Source organism: Dromiciops gliroides, chromosome 1 (assembly GCF_019393635.1).
Source record: "Dromiciops gliroides isolate mDroGli1 chromosome 1, mDroGli1.pri, whole genome shotgun sequence".
Lineage (NCBI taxonomy): Eukaryota > Metazoa > Chordata > Mammalia > Microbiotheria > Microbiotheriidae > Dromiciops > Dromiciops gliroides.
In genome coordinates this window covers 57,049,514-57,070,035 of record NC_057861.1, presented here as the reverse complement: position 1 = coordinate 57,070,035, position 20,522 = coordinate 57,049,514, and the positions used below count along the sequence as shown (strand labels likewise).

Here is a 20,522-nt window from a genome sequence, read left to right as displayed (position 1 = left end):
GGTATGTAGGGGTCAATCACTCTGCCTAGATGTGCCCATCCAAGTTTGTCCCTCGGTGCCCATCCAGGTGTGTTCCTGTGTTAAATACGCTGCCTGGGTGTGTGTGTGTCCATCTGCCCATGCCGGTGTGTTGGCACATGCCTACGGATGCCCCTTGGCTGTGTGTCCAGGTCAGTCCGCCTGAGTGTACCTAAGTCATGACGTCCATAGGTGTGCCCCTGGCCAGGGTTCCGAACCCTGAGAGGCCAGGTTGGTTCTGATGGGACTCCAGCGGGAGGGGGTGGGAGTGGGGGCGGGAGTTCCACAGAGACAGAAAGGGGAGGGGGCCGGGCGCCCCAGAGACAGGGGGCAGAGGGGCGGCTGGGGCGCGGGTAGGGGGGTTCAGGAAGCTCCCACCCCGCAGGAATTCGGAGCGTTCGGCCCTTATAAGGGCATTTCCACTCGCGGCCAATCCGCGGCCGGGGGCGTGTCCGGGCCCCAAACTCCGGAGCTGAGAAAGAGGAGAGAGAGTGGCTTCTCCTCTGTCCTGTCGCATCCAGCCTGTCCCGTCAGCTCCGTCCGCTCCCGGGCTGTCAGTCAGTCCCCTCGGACCTGACCCGGCCACGCCATGAGCTCCACTCAGTTCAACAAGGGTCCGTCCTACGGCCTGTCGGCCGAGGTCAAGAACCGGGTGAGTGGCGGAGCAGGACCCCAGACCGGGATGGAGAAAAGGGGAGGGGGTGGGCTGGTGGAAGAGGATGGGGAAACTTGGCTATCCCTGCCCGGTTTGGGGAGTGGCGAAGCTCGAGGTGGCCTGGGGGGACCTTCTGGTCAATTTCTCCCTCCTCTTGGCTCTTCCCAGAGGAGCCTCCCTACCCCCCAACCCTGCCCCAAGCATCTTCTAGAGGTGTGGGGGGGTCTGACTTGTATCTGACTCGTTTGGATCCCCACTCTCTCCCTTCCAGCAGAGAGAGGTTTTCAACTTCTCTAGGACCCTCCCCATTCACCCATGTATCCAGGTCTGAAGTTGGGGCCCATCTCTTGGGCATGTCTCCTTCCCCTGCTCTGTCTTCTAAGAGGATGTGAACTCCCTTTGTGACCGTGGGCAAGTCCCTTCCCCTTACGGACCATGATCTCTGGATTCCAATCAGTCAAATGAGCTGAGTGAAATATTTGGTCTCCGAGGTCCTTACTGGTCTAACTTTCTGGGATTCTATCAGGATCCTGTCCCGAGGCTAGAGAATGGGTGGGGGGCGGGGAGGGGAAGACGTACGTGGAGATAGGAACCGGGGCTGGGGGGGGGGGGGAAGGCTCTCATCCTATCAGATCTCTAGGGCTGGGATGTCTGGTGGCTCGTGCCCCACCCTGCCCTCCCGGAGCCACCCTACAATAATTTCCGTTTGCCTCGACTCTGTAGAAGGGTGTGTGTTTGTATTTGTGGGGGATGGGGGTGGGGGTGAGGGGGAATTCCCCTTAGCCAAAGCCAGCACCTGCCGGCTACCTTAAGGGGGGTGGGGAGGAGAGGAGGGGGTTCAAAAAGAGGAAGTGGGGGTGGGTGGAGTTAGCCACCGCTTCTTAGATAGAAGCCTCCTGCTCCTTCCCCATCTCCTCCCTAAAATTTAAAGGGACAGGGGTGGGATGGGGTGGAGACTCGGAGGGCGTCTCAGACTCTGAACTTACCCAGACCGAGTCTTTCTGCCTCTCCCTCCCCTTTCTGGGCCCCGGTTTGGGCTCTATAATTCCCAAACCTCAAATTCCACAATCCTAGCCCTCCAGAAAGGAGGAGGTTATAACATTTCAGAACTGGGAAGGAACTCTACGATATAGAAGTTTAGAACTAGAAGGGATCTTAGAAACCATCGATTCCAATGGCCTCATTTTACAGGTTAGGAAACTGAGTCATGGAAAGATTAAAAAGACTTGCCCCAAAACACCTAGTGGAAAAGGTGGGATGAGAACTTGGCCCTATTCATGCCCAGCCTATGGCTCCTTGTGGATATTCTTTGGGGAGGGGGGACAGGAAAGGGGTGAACTTTTGATTTCCACTCTCCAATCAAATGCACAGAGCCCCCAGGGACCTCGATGTGTCCGGCATCGCTCTGCCAAACATATGAATGGACACACACCTGCACGCTGAGAACGCAGAAGAGGCCTGGTTGAGGTGCACATTGGAATTGCCTCATGCTCCACCTCCATGGCTGGGGTTGAGTCAGGAATGGGCATCTCAAGTGGCACCACAGAATGTGGCAACATAGCTGTTGGCAGAGCCCGGCAAGGCCCCACATGCCAGCCTGAGGGTTGGGGGAGCCTTCCCGGCCTGCTTGGACATGCCTGCCCCTGCTGGCTGCCCACAGGAACCATCTAGGACCAGGCTGAACTCTTCTCCACTCTCAGGCACACCATAGAAACAGCCCAAGTCCATTGGGCCATTTCCTCCCACCCCAAAGAGTGTGACTAATACTGGGGGAGGGGGAAGAGGTGCCAGGCAGACATTTCTTAGCCTCGGGGTTACAGGAGGTGCATAAAACCAGGGACTTGGGTGGGAGGGTAGGTTAGGCCTGAGCAAGTCACTTCTCCCCTCTGGACCTTCATTTGTTCTTCTGGAAAATAAAGATGAAAGTCCCTCTCAGCTCTGACATTTTATGTTCTAGGGGCCTTCCTAGGCCTGACACCTGATATTCTAAGTTCTCTTCCAGCTTTGACATTTCTAAGATCCCTTACAACTCTGGCATTCTGTGTTATAAGGTCACTCCCAATATTCTAAATTCTCTTTTAGTTCTGACATTCTGTGTCCTAAGGTCCTCTCTAGCTCAGACGTTCTGTTCTAAGATCCCTTCCATCTTGGACACTATAGGAATCTGTGATTCTCTGATGCCTCCTTTCTTCCAGTCTCAACACAGTTCCCACTCCCTCCTACCCTACAAGCTAGGGGAAACAGAAGGTAGCAAGGCAGGGCTCTTCTTGAGTTCTCTTTGAATGAACTCCCTGATTCTCTTGTGCTTCCTTGCATGACTCAGTGCCACTTCTGGAGGTGGGAAGACAGGAGATTCTATGTGGGGAACCTCCATGACCACAGTACATGCTCAATCCAGACAATTAGGGAATCTGGGGACCTTGGCCAGGACCCGATGGGGAGGGTGGGACAGTGAGAGTTAAGTGACTTGCCCAGGGTCACACAGCTAGTAAGTGTCAAGTGTCTGAGGCTGGATTTGAACTCAGGTCCTCCTGAATCCAGGGCCAGTGCTTTATCCACTGTACCACCTAGCTGCCCCCTCCCTTATATTTTATCAGCCACTGGAGAATGTCTTCAGCTAGGACAGAGGTCAAAGGCTTAGCTCTGCTCCCAAATGTAAGGAATCTTCTAGATGATGATGCTAAAGATGATCCAAGCTATGGTGAAGACATGAGTTCTTACGATGCAGTGAAACGACCTGCTTAGAACCAGCTGAACTGCCCCCACACCCTCCTTGGCACCAGCCTTTCATAGGTGACACCAGGCTACAAGTGCCCATCCCTGGGCTTGGCACTGTGGGGACAACAGATATATTAAGATTTGGCCCCTTAGCTTGGGAAGAAGTTCCCAAGGCCGGAGGGGGGGGGGTGTGGCGGAGAGATGAGAGGAAGGACAAACATGGTCTTGTATGAGGGTGGTGAGGAAGAAGAGGTTGCTTCCAGATGAGGGGGGACAGGGGAGGCTGCCTGAAGACAGTGGCACCTTAAGGATGGGGAACAGGGGGATGGGCAGACATGGAGGGCTGAGGGAGTCAAAGACAGTGTCACAAAGGGTATGGAATGCCTCAGATACCAGTCTGAGGTATTGAAGCATGGTGTAGTAGAGGATTTGCAGTGGTAGACTAGGGGGACCCTTTGTCCAGCAGTTAATTGAAAAATCCCTTCTATTTCATCATCTTTTCTCCAGAGGATGCTCTTAACCCGCTGTATGTGGGGGGAGGGGGCTGGCTTGACCTAGGCACAACTCCTACTTAATGACCGGGGAAGAGTCTCACTCCTACCCTTCCAGCAGAGGAAGACTTTCAGCTTCTCAAGGGGATTTTCCTGCTTGGACCTGGAAGCCACGGGTTCAAATCCCAGCTCTGGCACAGACTAGCTGTGCAACCTTAAGCAAATCGATAAACCCCTCTGAGCCTCTGGTTCCTGTGGATAAAAGAGGATGTCTGCAAGGTTTCTTCCAGCCCTCAGTTCTCTTATCTTTCAGCTTTCCTTGGTTGGGGATAGGGAGCCCACTGGGGCTGGGTTTCAGGGTTACTTGGCCTGGGAGTGGCCCCAACTCGGGTTTCCTTCCCCACTTGGAGAGCCCAGCCAACCCCTCCTGAATGGCTTTGAGGGGGCCTGGCAGGCTACTGGCAGTGGTGTTTAAACCTCTGGGAACAGCTGCTCTTCATTTACAAAGAAAATAGCCGGCGCATTCTTGGCATTTTGTGGTGACAAAAGAATCTGTGGGCGGGTCTGATCCCAGGGAGAGGGCCTGAGGATCCTGGAGGTAGTGGGGTGAGGAGGTAGGAGGGGATGGATCCCAAGGAGCCAGACTGGGGCTTCTGGGATGGGGAGGAGATTGGGTCAGACCAAACCACCAACCCCTGAGGCCCGAGTTTTCTTCCTCTGGAGGGCTTCAGGAAAGGCCACTTGTCAGGGAAGTTGTGAAGGGGATTCTGATTCACTAGATGACTTCTATGGTCCCTTCTAACCATGAGAGTCTGTGACACCAAATGACAAATGCATGGCGGGGGTGGGGTAGGAGTGGGAATTGACCCGTTGGTCCAGGGGGCCCAAGGGAGGATGTCTCAGAATGCTGGAGTGGGGTTTGTGGTTTGGAGAGGGGGAAGGGATGTTGTGTCTGGTGCCATGGCCAGAGCTGTCTACTCCAGCTGTCTGCTGTCCAACCCCCTAGAGCAAATCCTTACCCCTCCTCTCCCTGAGTTCTCCCCTTTCCTGATTCCATGGGGGAGATGGGAGAGGGGATTAGGGCCCAGCCCTCTAAGGGATTGATCACATCAACCCAGCCTTGCATGTCTGGAGTGGGGCAGGATCCACTCTTCCTTCCACACGCCCGTGGGCTTGTCCAGAGAATGCTGGGCCTATGGGAAGCCTAGGTGGGGAAGTCAGCCAGTGACTCAGCTGACATTGATTAAGCTTTACTAGGAGCAAGCACTGTGCTAAGTAAGCTCTGGGATGCAAAGGAAGGCAAAGACATAGTCCCTGGCTTCAAGGAGCTCCCTGTCTAATGGGGGAGACAACTTGCAAATGGCCGTAGTCTACAAAGTACACGCTGTGTAAATGGAAAAGAATTCCAGGGGGAAGGCGCTAGAGGCCTTCTAGTCCCGACAGAAGGGGGAATTTGAGCTGCCAGGGAAGTTCAGCACTGGTGGGGAGGCAGGTGAGCTTTCTGGGGATGGAGAGGTAGCCAGTGCAAATGTCTGGAGGCAGGAAATGGATTGTATTGCGTGAGTGACTGAAAGTAGGGCAGTAGCTGAATAGCAGAGTACTTGGGGTGGGGGGATGAAATGGAAGAAGATTGGAAAGGTAGGAAGGGGCTAAACCGGGGAGGAAGAAGTTAAGTTCAGTAATCAGCCAGTCAGTTGAGTCAATAAATATTTGTCAAGCACCTACTATATGTTTTTGTTGTTGTTCAGCTGTTTCAGTCGTGACCCTATTCGGGGTTTTCTTGGCAAAGACACAGGAGTGGTTTGCCATTTCCTTCTCTAACTCATTTACATATGGGGAAACTGAGGCAAACAGGGTTAAGTGACTTGCCCAGGGTCACACTGCTTGTACATATCTGTGGCAGGATTTGAATTCAGGTCTACCTGATTCCAGGCCCAACACTCTATCCACTTCACCACCTTAAGTGATGGGGATACAAAAAGAAGCAAAAGACAGAATCTGTACTCAGGGGTCTCACAATCTAATGGAGGAGACAACATGTAAAGAATTATATATAAACCAACTGTAGACAAGATAAAATGGGAAATAATTTACAGAGGGCCGGAGCTCAAATCAAGAGGGGTTGGGAAAAGCTTCCTGTAGAAGATGAGATTTTAGTTGGGACTTGAAGGAAGCTGGGGAGGTCAGTAGGCAGAGCAGAGGAGGGAGAACGGCCCAGGCATGGGGGGCAGCCAGAGAAAAGGTCCAGAGTCTGGAGATGCGGCATTTCATTCAGGGAACAGCCAGGAGGCCAGGGTCACTGGATTGAAAAGCACATGTAGGGGGCAGTTAGGTGGCACAGTGGATAGAGCGATGGCCCTGAAGTCAGGAGGACCTGAGTTCAAATCCAGCCTCAGATACTTAACACGTACTAGCTGTGTGACCCTGGGCAAGTCACTTAACCCCAATTGCCTCACCCCCCCCCCTCCAAAAAGTAAAAAAAAAATCCATATTTTTTAAAAAGCACATGTAAAGAAAAGAAAGGAAAGGAAAAAAGAAAAAAAGAAAAGAAAATCACATGTAGGGGAGTGAGGCGTTAGAAGACTGGAAAGTGGGGGTAGGGGAGGCAGTTAGGTGATAAAGGGCTTTAAACACCAAATCTTTTGTTTGATCCTGGAGGTGACTGGGAGCCACTGGAGTTTATTGAGTAAGGGAATAAGTGGGTCCCACCTTTAGGAAAGCTACTTTGGTTTCTGAATGGTGGATGATGGATGGAGTGGGGAGAGACTTGAGGCAAGCAGACCCATCTGCAGACTATTGCAGTGATCCAGGTGTGAGGTAAGGAGGGTCTGCACTGGGGAGGGCAATGTCAGAGGAGAGAGAAGGGAGTCAGTATAATGTAATGGAAAGTTTGAAGCAGCAAAAAAAAAAAAACCAAAACAACAAAAAACCAAAAAAGGTTTGAGGCAGCTAGGTGGAACAGTAAATGGAGCACTGGCCCTGAAGTCCTGAGGACCTGAGTTCTAATTTCACCTCAGACACTTACTAGCTGTGTGACCCTGGGCAAGTCACTCCCTTTCCTCATTTTCTTTATTTCATAACAACAATTCTTCTATTTCCCTCACAGCAGCAAATAGTTAATATATGTAAAGGGTTTTATAAACAATAAATGTATACATATACACACATGTGCTTTCATGTGGATCTATGTGTACACACACAACACATGCATGTGTAATACACTCATGCATAACATGTGCACATATAGCATATACATGTGTATGTGCCTATATACACATGTACATACTTATAATATACATATACACATGCATATACACACATCTCTCTACACACACACATACATGCTATGATTTTTTTTTTTTTGGTGAGGCAATTGGGGTTAAGTGACTTGCCCAGGGTCACACAGCTAGTAAGTGTCAAGTGTCTGAGGCCAGATTTGAACTCAGGTACTCCTGACTCCAGGGCCGATGCTCTATCCACTGTGCTACCTAGCTGCCCCCACACTATGATTTTGATCCAAGAATCTGGGTTGAGTGCTAAGGGGAGTCAGCGGAAAGCAGAGAGGACGTACAGACCACCCCAAAGCATCCATCCCCCTCCTCATTTCTTTCCTATCCTGAGGTCTGTAGCAATGATTAACTTGTTTGGAAGACAAAAAAAGAGGACCGATTTTAATAGCTGGAAAGACTTTATCATCTATGTAATTCAACATCTTCATTTTACAGAGAAGGAAACTGTGGTTCACCATTACAGACTTTGAGCTGAAAAGGTATCTTAGAGACCAATTAATCCAACCCCCCTTGATTTTTTAGCTTAGAAAATTGAGAAAGACCTACTCCAGGCGAGAACATGGAAAGACTTCGAACTGAAAATGGAACTTAGATCTGGCTAGTCCAATCTCCTCATTTTACCAAGGGGGAAACTGCTGAAGCCCAGGGAGAAAAGGTTCTCCCCGAATCACACTGAGTTAGTAGCCGAGTCAGGACTCGAATCCAGGACTCTTGACCCAGTTTGTGTTGCCTTTGTAGTTGTATGTAGGTAGATGGAGTGCTGGGCCTATAGTCAGGAAGACCTCTCTTCCAATATGGCTTCATATATACTAGTGTTAGAGCTGGAAGAGACTTCTAAGGTCTTCTGATACAACTGTTTCTTTTTTCAGGTGAGGAAACTAAGGCTTGGAAGACTTAGATCACCTGTTCAAGGTCCCACAGGTGATAATAGCTAACATTTATATAGCGCCTACTGTGTACTAGGCAATATGCTGAGTGCTTTACCATTATTATCCTTGAAACAACTTTGTAAAGATGGCAGAAAACAAACAGATTCCAAGTCCATTACTCTTTCCTCGATCCTGTCATGCCTCTCATCTCTCATGCCCCCTACCAGGGTTAGTGGCACCAGAGTCCCAACCCCACCCCCTTCCGTGCCATAATTCTGGGACATCAGATGGATCCTGGGATCTAGATGGTTTTTGGTTCACCGAGCTTGAGGCAGCTTCAGGCCTAAGCCCAGCTTTGTTAGCCTTTTTCTGTGTGGGGATCAGGAAGTGGGGCCCATTTCGGGAACACTGCCTCCTCCCTGGCTCCTGCAGGGCCCTCCCCCAGTCCCTACCTCTACCCTCTGGTCTTAGAACCTGCTTTCTCCTCATGGCTGGGCACATCCCCATGCATTCAGGTAATCTCTGGAGTGGATTGTTTTGCCCATGGACCGGCTAAGGTTTCCCCATGGTATGGTGGAATATGTGGCCGGACTAGGAGTCCAGAGATTCGGGAGCCCAGAGATTCAGGAGCAAGTCTATACCTAGAACTGACAATTATCAGCCCAGTCCCTTTGTCTCACAGAATCTCAGGACTGGACGGTTGGGAGACATGAGAGCAGCCGTGCGATGCAACCCACACCCAGAAGGAGTCCCCAGTCTGAAACTCCCAACCAGCTAACTAAAGTCAGTATAGCAAGGCCTACAAGGCTTGAAACCCAAGCCTGGAGGGGTCAAGCTGCCCAAAGTCCCACAGGCAGTAGGGATCAAAGGCCTGATAGGGGGAAGAGGTAACGGAATTATTCTTCCTCTGCCTCAGTACTTAAAAAATGCACCTTGCTTGGTTGGTTGATTGACTGCTTGATTGAACTAGAAGTAGGTGGGAGTTTCAGAGAAGTGGATTTTGACTCTTGGGAAGGAAAGTTTCCTAACAGAGTTGTCCAAAAGTTGGAATGGAACGCCTCTTTTGGTAGAGAGTTCCCCGTCATTGGGGGTGTTCAAGTAGGTGCTGAATGATCACTTGTCCAGGATGTTATAGAGGAAGTTCCTGTTTCATATGATTCAGCAAACTTTTTTTTTTTCAAGCTGTAGCTCTGTGCTGGGCAGTGTGCTCGGTGCTGGACACATAGACAAAAACTCACTTTGGGGGGGGGGCCTTTCTTTGTATGCTCAGCACTTCATGCAGAGCCTCAATCATAGTGATCAATTAAGAAATGCTTGTTGGGGGCAGCTAGGTGGCGCAGTGGATAAAGCACCAGCCCTAGATTGAGGAGGACCCGAGTTCAAATCCGGCCTCAGACACTTGACACTTACTTTACTAGCTGCGTGACCCTGGGCAAGTCACTTAACCCTCACTGCCCTGCCAAAAAAAAACAAAAACAAACAAACAACCAAAAAACCAGATGACTACATTTTACTCTTCGGGTGTATTAGTAAGCACTGGGAGGTCCTTGTCCAGTTTTGAGATTCCATGTTTCTGATGGTCTTTCTTTCTTTTTTTTTGTTTGTTTGTTTGTTTGTTTTTTGCGGGGCAATGGGGGTTAAGTGACTTGCCCAGGGTCACACAGCTAGTAAGTGTCAAGTGTCTGAGGCCAGATTTGAACTCAGGTCCTCCTGAATCCAGGGCCAGTGCTTTATCCACTGCGCCACCTAGCCGCCCCCTCTGATGCTCTTTCTGCTCAGCTGCCTTTTCTCCCTCCTCTGCCACTTATTAGCTTTGTGACCTTGATCAAGTCCCTTCTCCCATTCCCTTTCTGGGCCTGGATTTTCTCATTTGTAAAATGAGCAGAATAATCCCCTCCTCGCTGCTTCCACTGTCCTGTTCCCGAGTGGTTGAATGAGAGAATGGAAAGAGAAGTGGTCAACTAGTCTGAAAGAGCTGAGAAACGTGTGCGTCCAAGGACTTGTTATGAGTATTAATTGCTCTAAGGTCACGGGATGCAGAACTGAAAGGGAACTTGGAGGCTGTCTCCTCCAACCCCCCTCTGGACAGATGAGGAACCTGAGGCTCAGAGAGGGAAGTGACTTGGCCCACATCATACACAGGATACACAGAGCTGCTATTTCCCCCACATCTCCTGACTCCCGGTGACCAGGCAGCTTGGTATTTCTCCAAGCAAACCAGAAAACAGACGAAAGCTTTGACATTGACTCTGCCTCCACAGCATCTCTCCCATCCATCCATCCATCCATCCATCCCTTTCTCCCCACTGACACAACCTTCACCCTCCTTCAGTTCGATCATCTTTCCCCGAGACCACCATAAAAGCCTCCTAATTGGTCTTCCTTCTTTCAGTCTTTCCTTTTAATAATTCATCCTCTCTACAGATGCCAAAATGATCTTCCTAAGCCACAGCTCTGAGCACATTCACTCCCCTACTCAAAAACCTTTAATGGCTCCCTAGTGTCTAGAAGAAACTACAAACTCTTAGCCTGGGATATACAGTGCTCCAGGACCTGACTGCCATCTCCCTTTCTAGCTTATTCCACACTACTGTCCTTCAAGCTCTCTCTATTGCAGCCCGATTGAACCACTAACGACACCCCCCAAACTCTGCACTTCTGACCTCCGGGCTTTGCACCAGTCAGCCTCCATTTCAAGGGGAAAGTGCTCTCCCACTTCACCTGCCCATCTGTGAGTGCTTGTCTCTGGGCAAAGCTCAAGTCAGGGGCCACCTTCTCCATGAAGCCCTCTTGACCCTCTTCCTTTCTTAGTTTCCCTTGTATGATGAGACAACAGGACAATGAGGGCTGAGGGGGGAACTTCCCTTGTACTCATTCATGTCCATAAGATCATCAGTTTTGAGCAGGAAGAGACCTTGGGCACCATCCTATCCATGGCCCTCATTTGAAGGATGAGGAAACTTCGACCCAGGGAGATTAAGGGACTTGTCCAAAGTGACCTGGGTAGTAAGTGGCCAAGGTGAGGTTGGAGCCCCGCTGCCTTTCCACTGCACTAGCTTCCTCTTATGTTGTATGGGCCCAGTGGAACATAAGCCTAGCACAGTGTCTGGCATGCAGTAGGTGCTTAATCAATGTTTATGGAATTGAATGGAAAGATTTAGTATTAGAGATCTTCTCGTCCAGACCCCTCATTTTACATAGAAGGAAACTGAGGCCCAGAGAGCTTTAGTACATTGTTCTGTGTGATGGGGGGTGGGAGGGAAGTATGTAAGAAGGACAGAATTCAAACCTGGATCCTTTGACTCTAAATTCAGTACTCTTTCCATTAGCCAAGGACATTACTAAGCTGGTGGGGATATTTGGAGCTGGGCAGGAATGATTTGGTATTAATAGGAACATAACATTTAGAGCTACAAGGGGCTTTGTAGGTCATGTCATCCAAGCCCTTCTTTTCACAAATGGGGAAACTGGGACCCTAAATGGCTGGGTCTTACCTGAGCCTCCTGCCAAGGATGGCTCAGGGATTCTCAAACTGCCAACCTAACCTGTCCCCATGCTCTGGGGCCAGGTATAGTTCTAACAGTATGGCCTGGTACCTTCTCCTTAGCTCCAGTCCAAGTATGACCCACAGATGGAAGGTGAGCTGAGGGGCTGGATCGAGGGTCTCACAGAGCTCAGCATCGGGCCAGACTTCCAGAAGGGCCTCAAAGATGGCATCATCCTATGCACGTGAGTAAAAACACTAGGACTGGGGTGTTGGAGGGAGGCGGGAGGGAGTTGGGGAAGACCCCAGGGCTCCCATTCCTATCCCAGATGACCAGGTGCCTTAGAGAGGGATCCTCAACTCAAGCCCCTGCCTTCCTTTGACCTAGAATTTGTAGATTCATCAAATATCAAAGCTGGAAGGAACTTTGGAACAGAGAAGAAAAAATGTCGGAGCTGGGAGGGCCATTAGAACACAGAATGTCAGAGCTGGGAGGGCCCTTAGAACACAGGATGTCAGAACTGGAGGGTCCTTAGAACACAGGATGTCAGAGCTGGGGGTGGGAGGCCTTAGAACACAGGATGTCAAAGCTGGGAGAGCCCTTAGAACCCAGAAGGTCAGAGCTGAGAGGGCCCTTAGAACCCAGGATGTCAGAGCTAGGAGGGCCCTTAGATAACATTAGTACCTGCTGGGACAGGCATTATTAATACTATCACTATTACTCTTTCCCTTTTACCCCTGCCCTGGCACTATCCCTCCAGTCTCATGAACAAACTTCAGCCTGGCTCCGTGCCCAAGATTAATCGCTCACAACAGAACTGGCATCAGGTGAGATGGTCCTGGGCCACACCCTGGGGAAATAGAGGGACTAGTAACCCAGTCACCCGTCCTGGCACTCCCCTACCCCCTCCAATGAAAGGTCTTCCAGGCCCCTCGCTTAGAGGCAATTGTACCCCTGCAGAAGGGCAGGGAACCAGGGAAGGGGAGAGGCGGGCTCAAATGCTCTGCTTACCTCTGTGTCTTGTCTTCTGCCTTGTCCTCTTTCTGATCAGCTGGAGAATCTCTCCAACTTCATCAAGGCCATGGTCAACTATGGCATGAACCCTGTGGATCTCTTTGAAGCCAACGATCTCTTTGAGAGTGGAAATATGACCCAGGTTCAGGTGTCACTTCTGGCACTGGCTGGCAAGGTAAGACACCCCTCGGGGGGAGCAGGTATCTGGGTCTGAATGGGTTCTGTCTTTGTTCCCTGCTCAGGGCCATGAGGGCCCTGGAAAGGTAGAAAGGAAAGAGGCCTAGTGGCAAAAAGGCCTGGACTGGGGAAGACTGTTGCTTCTAGTCCCACATCTGCCACCAACTTGCTGGGTGACCTCGGAGATTTTACTTCATCCCTCTGGGTCTCAATAATCTTATTATCTATGGCCCTCCTAGCTCTGACATTCCATGTTCTAAGGGCCCTCCCAGGGCTAACATTCTGTGTTCCCAGATGTGATTACTTATCATGTATGGGTATTCTACTTACCTATGTGGTCTTCCTCTCTTCCCAACTGGGGGGTATGCTTTGGAATCTGTGACCTTGTCTTATTCTAATCTCTGTCTTTCCCTCAGCACCTAGGACAGGGTCTGACACACAGAAGGTAAACATGTATTGAATTGAATTAAGTTGAAGAGAATTGACATCATTGAATTAGATAATCTTTAAAAAACGTTTTAATTCATTTAAAAATTTTGAGTTTCAAATTCTCTCCCTCTCCTTCCAGCCCTCCCCACATTCCTACCCCCACTGAGAAGGCAAGCAATATGATATCCATTAAACAGGTGAAGTCGTACAAAATAGGTTTCTATGTTAGCCCCCCCCCCCAAAAAAAAGGGAAGAAAAATCAAAAAAGTGAAAGATCCCTTAAATTTTCTAGTGCTAGAATTCTGTTCTATGTTTTAAGTCCCCTTCCACCTCCAACATTCTAGGTTCTAATGTTCCTCCTAGCTTTCTTCTAAGGGCCTCCTCAACTCAGACATTCTAAGGACTCTTAGAATAGAAATTAGGATCTGGAAGGAGCCATAAAACACAGGAGACAGAATGTCAGAACTGAGAGGACCCTTAGAACATAGAACATCTAGAAGCCCTCCCAGCTCTGACATTATGTGTCCTGTGTTCTAAGGTTCCTTCTATGATCTGACATTCCATATTCTAAAGGCCCTCCCACTTGTGATGTTTCATATTAAGGTCCTTCCTTATTCTGTGTCCCATGTTCTAAGATCCCACATCCTAAGGTCCTTCTCAATTCTAATATTCCACGTCCTAAAGCTCTTTCAACTCTAGTATTCTGTGTTCTGTGTTCCCAAACTTTTCCTAGCTCTGAAATTCTGTGTTCTATATTAGAAGTAAGCTCCCAAGATTGGTCCTTTTCCTATGTTTACTGAGCTAGGAGCAGGACAAGAAGGTGGTGGAGGTGGGGTAGCAGGATTGTTTTGAGCTTCGAGGTTGGAGCTTTCAGGGGATCGACCTCTCCTAATCATCTTTTCTTTCTTCCTCTCCTTCATCCAGGCCAAGACAAAAGGGATACAGAGTGGTGTGGACATTGGGGTCAAGTACTCGGAGAAGCAAGAGCGAAACTTTGATGATGCCAAATTAAAGGCTGGGCAGTGTGTTATTGGCCTCCAGGTATGAGGTGGGGTTAGCCTGAAGCTTCTTCACCCTTGATGCCTGTCCGAGGATGGGGCTCTTAGGGCTGAGAGAAGGGCTTGGTTAGTGTTGTCCAAGTCTCCCCAATCTGGCACCCCCTCTCCCAATCCTGGAGGGAGCAGGGCTTGGGGACATGGGCCCAGGGATCCAGACTTTCTGAGAGCATTGGCACTGACTGCTCAGCTCTGTTTCTCCTGAACAGAGACATCACCAATCTCTAGCCGGCCCAATGGCCCCATTTCCTTCCTCACTCCCTGGTCTTGATACCAACATGTAAACTTCAGTCTGATTTCTTATCCTTAGGAGCCTGAGTGGAGTTGAGGGATCCAAAGAAAGCCACTCTTCTCCCCCTTCCCACTTCCAATATCACCCATTGGGGCAGCTAGATGGCGCAGTGGTTAAAGCACCGGCCCTGGATTCAGGAGTACCTGAGTTCAAATCCAGCCTTAGACACTTGACACTTACTAGCTGTGTGACCCTGGGCAAGTCACTTAACCCCCATTGCCTGCAAAAAAACAAAACAAAACAAAACAAATATCACCCATAGCATCTGAAATTCCATGGCCAGCCAGTCAGTCATTCCTTTGGGTTTAGAATTGCCCCCTGAAAATTCAGATTTGCCTTTGAGAGAGATAAAAAGTGAAGGGAAGGGCAGCTAGGTGGCGCAGTGGATAGAGCACCCGCCCTGGAGTCAGGAGTACCTGAGTTCAAATCCGACCTCAGACACTTAACACTTACTAGCTGTGTGACCCTGGGCAAGTCACTTAACCCCAATAGCCTCACTTAAAAAAAAAAGTGAAGGGAAGTTTATCAGAAATGTCCCCAGTAACAGGAGGGAAGGATAGCATGATTGCTGGGAGTTCTGAGGGGGAAGGTACAAAGAATAAAAAAGGGAGGGGGAGGCAAGGAGAAATTCAGAGGGAGGGTAGGTAGGGAGGATGCTTTGCAGGGGGAAGAGAGGTGGGAATGGTGTCCCAAGGTATTCTAGGGGAAGGTGATGGGGAGGTTAGATGGTACCCAGGAGGAGGTCAGGCTGGGAGATTTTCAGTGGAAGGTACAAATGAAGTTGCAGAGTGTGTGTGTGTGTGTGTGTGTGTGTGTGTGTGTGTGTGTGTGTGTGTGTGTGTGTGTGTGTGAGAGAGAGAGAGAGAGACAGACAGAAACGGAGACAGAGACACAGACAGACAGAAAGACAGAGAGAGATAGAGGCACAGAGAGACAGAGAGGGAGACAGAAACAGAGACAGAGACACAGACAAACAGAAAGACAGAGAGAGATAGAGGCACAGAGAGACAGAGAGGGAGACAGAAACAGAGAGACAGAGACACAGACAAAGACACAGAGAGACAGAGGGAGACAAAGAGACAGAGAGAGAAACACACACACAAAGACACACAAAGAGAGAGACAGAGACAAAGAGAGAAGAGGAGAGAGGAGATAGCGCAGGGGGATGCTGGACATGCTGCCTAGGAGATATCCCTGGATGACGTCCCCATTTTGCTCTGGTTGGACCCTGTCTGAGAGTCAGATACCTTACCTCTCCTGGGAATTCTACCCGATTAGGAAATCCACAGAAGGGCCCCGGGGGTTAAGCAGTGCTCCTGTGTGGGAGACAAGCCCTTGGGGTGGAGGGGGCACTCCCCAGCCAAGAGCCTGCACCACAGTTTCAAGGCAGCAGCTGACAGACCACCAGTTCCCTAATGATGCTCTTTCCTTCGGCCATAGATGGGCACCAATAAATGTGCCAGCCAGTCAGGAATGACAGCCTATGGCACCCGGAGACACCTGTATGACCCTAAGAACCAGATTCTGGCCCCTATGGACCACTCAACTATCAGCCTGCAGATGGGGACCAACAAGTGTGCCAGTCAGGTGAGTGGGAACACTCGGGCTCTGAAATGAGAGAGGTGGCTCAATGGTTAGCACACGGGTGGCAGGAAGACCCAGGTTCCAGGCTGGGCTCAGAAGTTCCCTCTCTGGACTTCAGAAGAAACACTGTGGTGGGCAAAGAGCCCTGAATTGAGAGTCTTAGCTGTGACTTTGACACACTCTGTGACCTGGGGTTGTAAAATAAGGTCCTGGAAGAGAGGACCAGGAGGCCCTAAGGGAAGAGTTGGATTTAAAGTCAGAGAACCCCGTTCTACCTCTTATTGACTTACTACAGGGCTTTCAGCAAGCCCTTTCCCCTCTCTGTGCCTCAGTTTTCTCATCTGTACAATAAAGGGCTTAGACTAGAGGGTCCCTAAGATCTCTTCCAGCTCTCACATTCTGTGACCAAAAGAATTCTGTTGGAGCATTTTTTTCCTTTTTTTTTTTTGTTGGACCATTTTGACCTTGGGTCCGAATCCATGGAGGGGCATGGAGGCAGGGCTGGAGCCAGAGGCTTCTGAACTTCAGCCTATCCCTTTAAGAAGGGATGAAGATTAGGGTGGGAATAAAGCCGAGTTCTCCCAGCCTGCTGGGCTGGTTAGAGCTGGTTCTTTGATGCCAGCCACTCCCTCCAGCTCTTGTTTCCTGAAGTAGGGGGTAGGGATCGATCTCCACCCAGCAGGTGGGATCAAACCCCTCAGTCACCAAGTACCTGAGCAAAGCATCCAGGGGCCTGCTCAGCTAGGCAGAACCTAGGAGCACACTGACCCGAATTTAGGGCCGTGATGTCTCGGGGTGAGCCCCGCCTCTGCCACTGTCTCATCTGGGCCTGAGCTCCCACATCTGGAAAATGAGTGTGATAAAAACTTGTACCACCACCTACCTCACAGGGCATTGTTCTGAAGTGCCAATGAGATCATGAAAGGAATGGTTTTTAAAGTACTATATTCATATCAACTTATTATTGACTCCTAGAATGTCAAAGCTGGGAAGGTCCTTGGAACAGAGAAGGTCAGGGTTGGAGGACCCTTAGAGGAGAGAATGTCAAGGCTGGGAGGGCTCATAGAACACAGAATGGCAGAGCTGGGAGGGCCCTTAGGACATAAAACATAGACTATCAGAACTCAGGTCTTAGAACATAGTATTTTAAAACTAGAAGAGTCCTCAAAGCATAGAACATAGAATGTAACGGCAGGAATGATAGCTACCATTGATTTGTGCTTTAAGGATCTGACATATATCATCTCATTGGATACTCACAACAATCTGTGAGGCAGGTGTTAGTATTATATATACACCAATCTTACCGATGAGGAAACTAAGAAGGTTCAGTGACTTGCCCAGGGTCACACAGCCAGTATCAAAGGCAGGATGGGAACTGGGGTCTTCCTCCCTAGCCACTGCATCACCTAAGGAAGGGTCATAGAACCCAGAATATCCACAGTGTGAACATAGAGTAATATTGGATCTGGGTCTGGGGGGTGGCAGGGGAGACCTGGGAACACAGAGGGTCAGACTTGGGAGGGACCTCAGTTAATAAACCAGTCAGTCAATAAGCATTTATTAATCGCTTACACTGTACTGTGGCAGGGGATACAAAGAAAGGCAAAAAAGGAAAAAAAAAAGCCCCTTCCCTCAGAGAGCTTACATTCTAATGGAAGAGATAAGTAAATAACAATGTACATTCAAGATATAAGCAGATCAGGTAGAAGGCAATTCCAGTGGGAAAGGCTTCCTACAGAAGGTAAGATCTGAGGTGTCTTAAAGGAAGCCAGAGCAAGGAAGAGCCAGAAGGCAGAGGAGAAAACACAGCAGGCATGGGAGATAGCCTGTACAAATGCATGGAGAGCAGAGATGCAATGTCTTGTTAGAGGGCCAGTATCACTGGCTACAAGTGGAAAGTGAAGAGTGGAAGAGGAAGAAGGAGCTGGGTCATGAAGAACTTCAGGGAGTCCGTGATGGCCTCCTGCATCCTGCCTGACCCCAGGCCCCCATTGGATGGAGTGTGAGGGCTGGGGCTGGGCTGGAGAGGATCTAGGTAGATAAGGACCTGGGAGACCCATGGGATTGCAGAACCTAAATTCTCTCCTTATCCTCCTTCTAGGTGGGCATGACAGCCCCCGGCACCAGGAGGCACATTTACGACACCAAGATGGGCACGGACAAGTGCGACAACACCTCCATGTCTCTGCAGATGGGTTATACCCAGGGTGCCAACCAAAGCGGGCAGGTGTTCGGGCTGGGGCGACAGATCTATGACCCCAAATACTGCCCCCAGGGTCCTGCTGGAGATGGGCCAGGGGTGGGCCCAGGGGACAGCCCCAGCTCTGCGGAGCCACCTGAGTACCACTATTACCGAGAAGAAGAGGGGTATTGAGACCGAGGGCTCCTCCCATCCTCCCCACCCCTCCCTACTCCTCTCCCTTTTGTTATCATCTCCCCCTTGTGCTCTCTGATGTTTATCTTATGTTGGGAGAATTTTGTTTCCGTCTGAGTTCTCTCTTTGACTGTGGCCTTAGACCTCAGCTTCTCTACTTGTCAGATGAGGGGCCTGGACTGGCTGATCTAAGGTCTCCCCTCCAGCACTGATATGTGGTTCTGTGTATTTGAATGTCTCATTTCCTGAGCAGAGGAGGCTGAAGAGAGCCATGTTCTTAGGCCTAGAAATCAGGGTGGCTGGGGAAGGAGTCATCCCCATCCCTATATCCTTCTCTCTTCAGTTCAGGCCTTCTCAACAGGGGTTTGTATGGGGTTGGGGGACTGTGAAGTAGGAATCCTTCTTATCCCCTCCCATCCACACCCTTGCCTGGGAGCAGGCCTGGCTGCCTCTCCATCTCTCCCTTGACCCCCTTTGGGTTAGGCCTGGGCCCTGGAGATGAAGGAGTAGGAGGAAAAAAGGGCCACTAAAGGGTTTCCTGTCAATGGTGAGCCTCCTTCTTCCTGCTTATGAGGTTGGCTGGTGGTTTCTTCACCTCCTACAAAAGATGTTGAAAAAGAAGGGCCTTTTAAAGGGGGGAGGGGCAAGAGAGGCCGCTTCCTTCCTCTCTCCTCCACTCATGCTCTTTTCCATGGGGGGAGCAGGGAGGGAACACTTCCAGGTGAGCCCCAGCATCCCCTTCAAGCTGAAACCTCCTTAACACAGTAAGGGACCAGAGTCTGGCTTTAACTTAATGGAAAAAAAGAAAGACTCCAAACAAAAGAAGCTACTTTGTATTTTTAAAGGGGGAAGCCAGCAGCTCCTGCCCTCTCTCCCTGAGTCCCAACAAAGCCCAGGGGCCCACTTTCCTCGGGCCCCTCCACCTTCCCCAGTCTACCCCACCCCACCCCACCTGTCGAAGTCCTTTTTCAGACTGGATCAGCTGCCTTCCTTCTTGAACACTGCACAGTGGCCCTGCTGGGCTGGGCTGGGCCAGGTCAGCCTGGGTCAGGGGCTTTCCTGGGAGAGTTATCCCATCAGCCCTCAGGGCCTGGGAGAAGGACCTGGAAATAATGTGAAATGGTGATGTGGGAACACAGGCAATAAACACATTCTTTGTTTAAGAAATGAAAATAAAGATTGTGTCTGATGCTCAAAGGAGGCTGGGCAAGATATGACCTGGGAGGTCCTGGGAAATCCTGGTCAGTGGTTATTGCCGGGCACATGGTGGTTGAAGATCTGCCTCTGGGGCTAAGTGGGTGTCCTGGTGAACAGTGACACTCCCATTGCTTGCTCCCTCTAGTTCATTCATTCAGTAAATATTTTTTAAGCACCTGCTGGATACAGGGCTCAGTCACACTCACTGGGAGATAAGATGCTAGTCAACAATCATTATGTGCCAGGTGCTAGGGATACAACTACAACCAATGAGAAAATCTCTACTCTCTTGTCTATAAAGATATATCAGATCATAAATATCAAGTTAACAAAAACCTATTTATGCAACATATGTATACTTCACACACACACACACACACACACACACACACACACACACACACACACAGAGTTATTAAATTCCCTACCAATGAAGGTAGTTGGGGAGATCAGGAAAGGCTTCATGTACAAGGGGGTACCTGAGCTGCATCTTTTTTTTGTTTTGTTTTTTTTTTTTTTAGTGAGGCAGTTGGGGTTAAGTGACTTTCCCAGGGTCACACAGCTAGTGTTAAGTGTCTGAGGCCGGATTTGAACTCAGGTACTCCTGACTCCAGGGCCGGTGCTTTATCCACTGCGCCACCTAGCTGCCCCTGAGCTGCATCTTAAAGAAAGAGACTGAGGCAGGGTTGAGGAGGGAGGGCATTCAGACTGGGAAGAGATCAGAGCAGCTTAGCCAGATTGCAGAGTGGGGAGAAGGTATTTATGTCCAGTGAGGTTGGAAAGACAGACAGTGGCCAGGTTGTGAAGGGCTTTTTTTTTTAAATAGTATTTTTTTTCCAATTATATGTAAAGACAATTTTTAGCATGCATT

The 20,522-nt window shown here is 49.9% G+C and overlaps 1 protein-coding gene across 1 annotated transcript; it reads left to right on the top strand.

The window, feature by feature from the left end:
• Positions 1-482: 482 nt before the first annotated feature.
• Positions 483-20,022, top strand: CNN2 (calponin 2). The gene is made up of 7 exons (XM_043979690.1): positions 483-670; positions 11,649-11,770; positions 12,287-12,353; positions 12,578-12,715; positions 14,071-14,187; positions 15,934-16,080; positions 18,182-20,022. Exons 1-7 carry the CDS (start codon positions 608-610, stop codon positions 18,452-18,454), a joined length of 927 nt encoding a protein of 308 aa, XP_043835625.1. The 5' UTR covers positions 483-607; the 3' UTR covers positions 18,455-20,022.
• Positions 20,023-20,522: the final 500 nt, after the last annotated feature.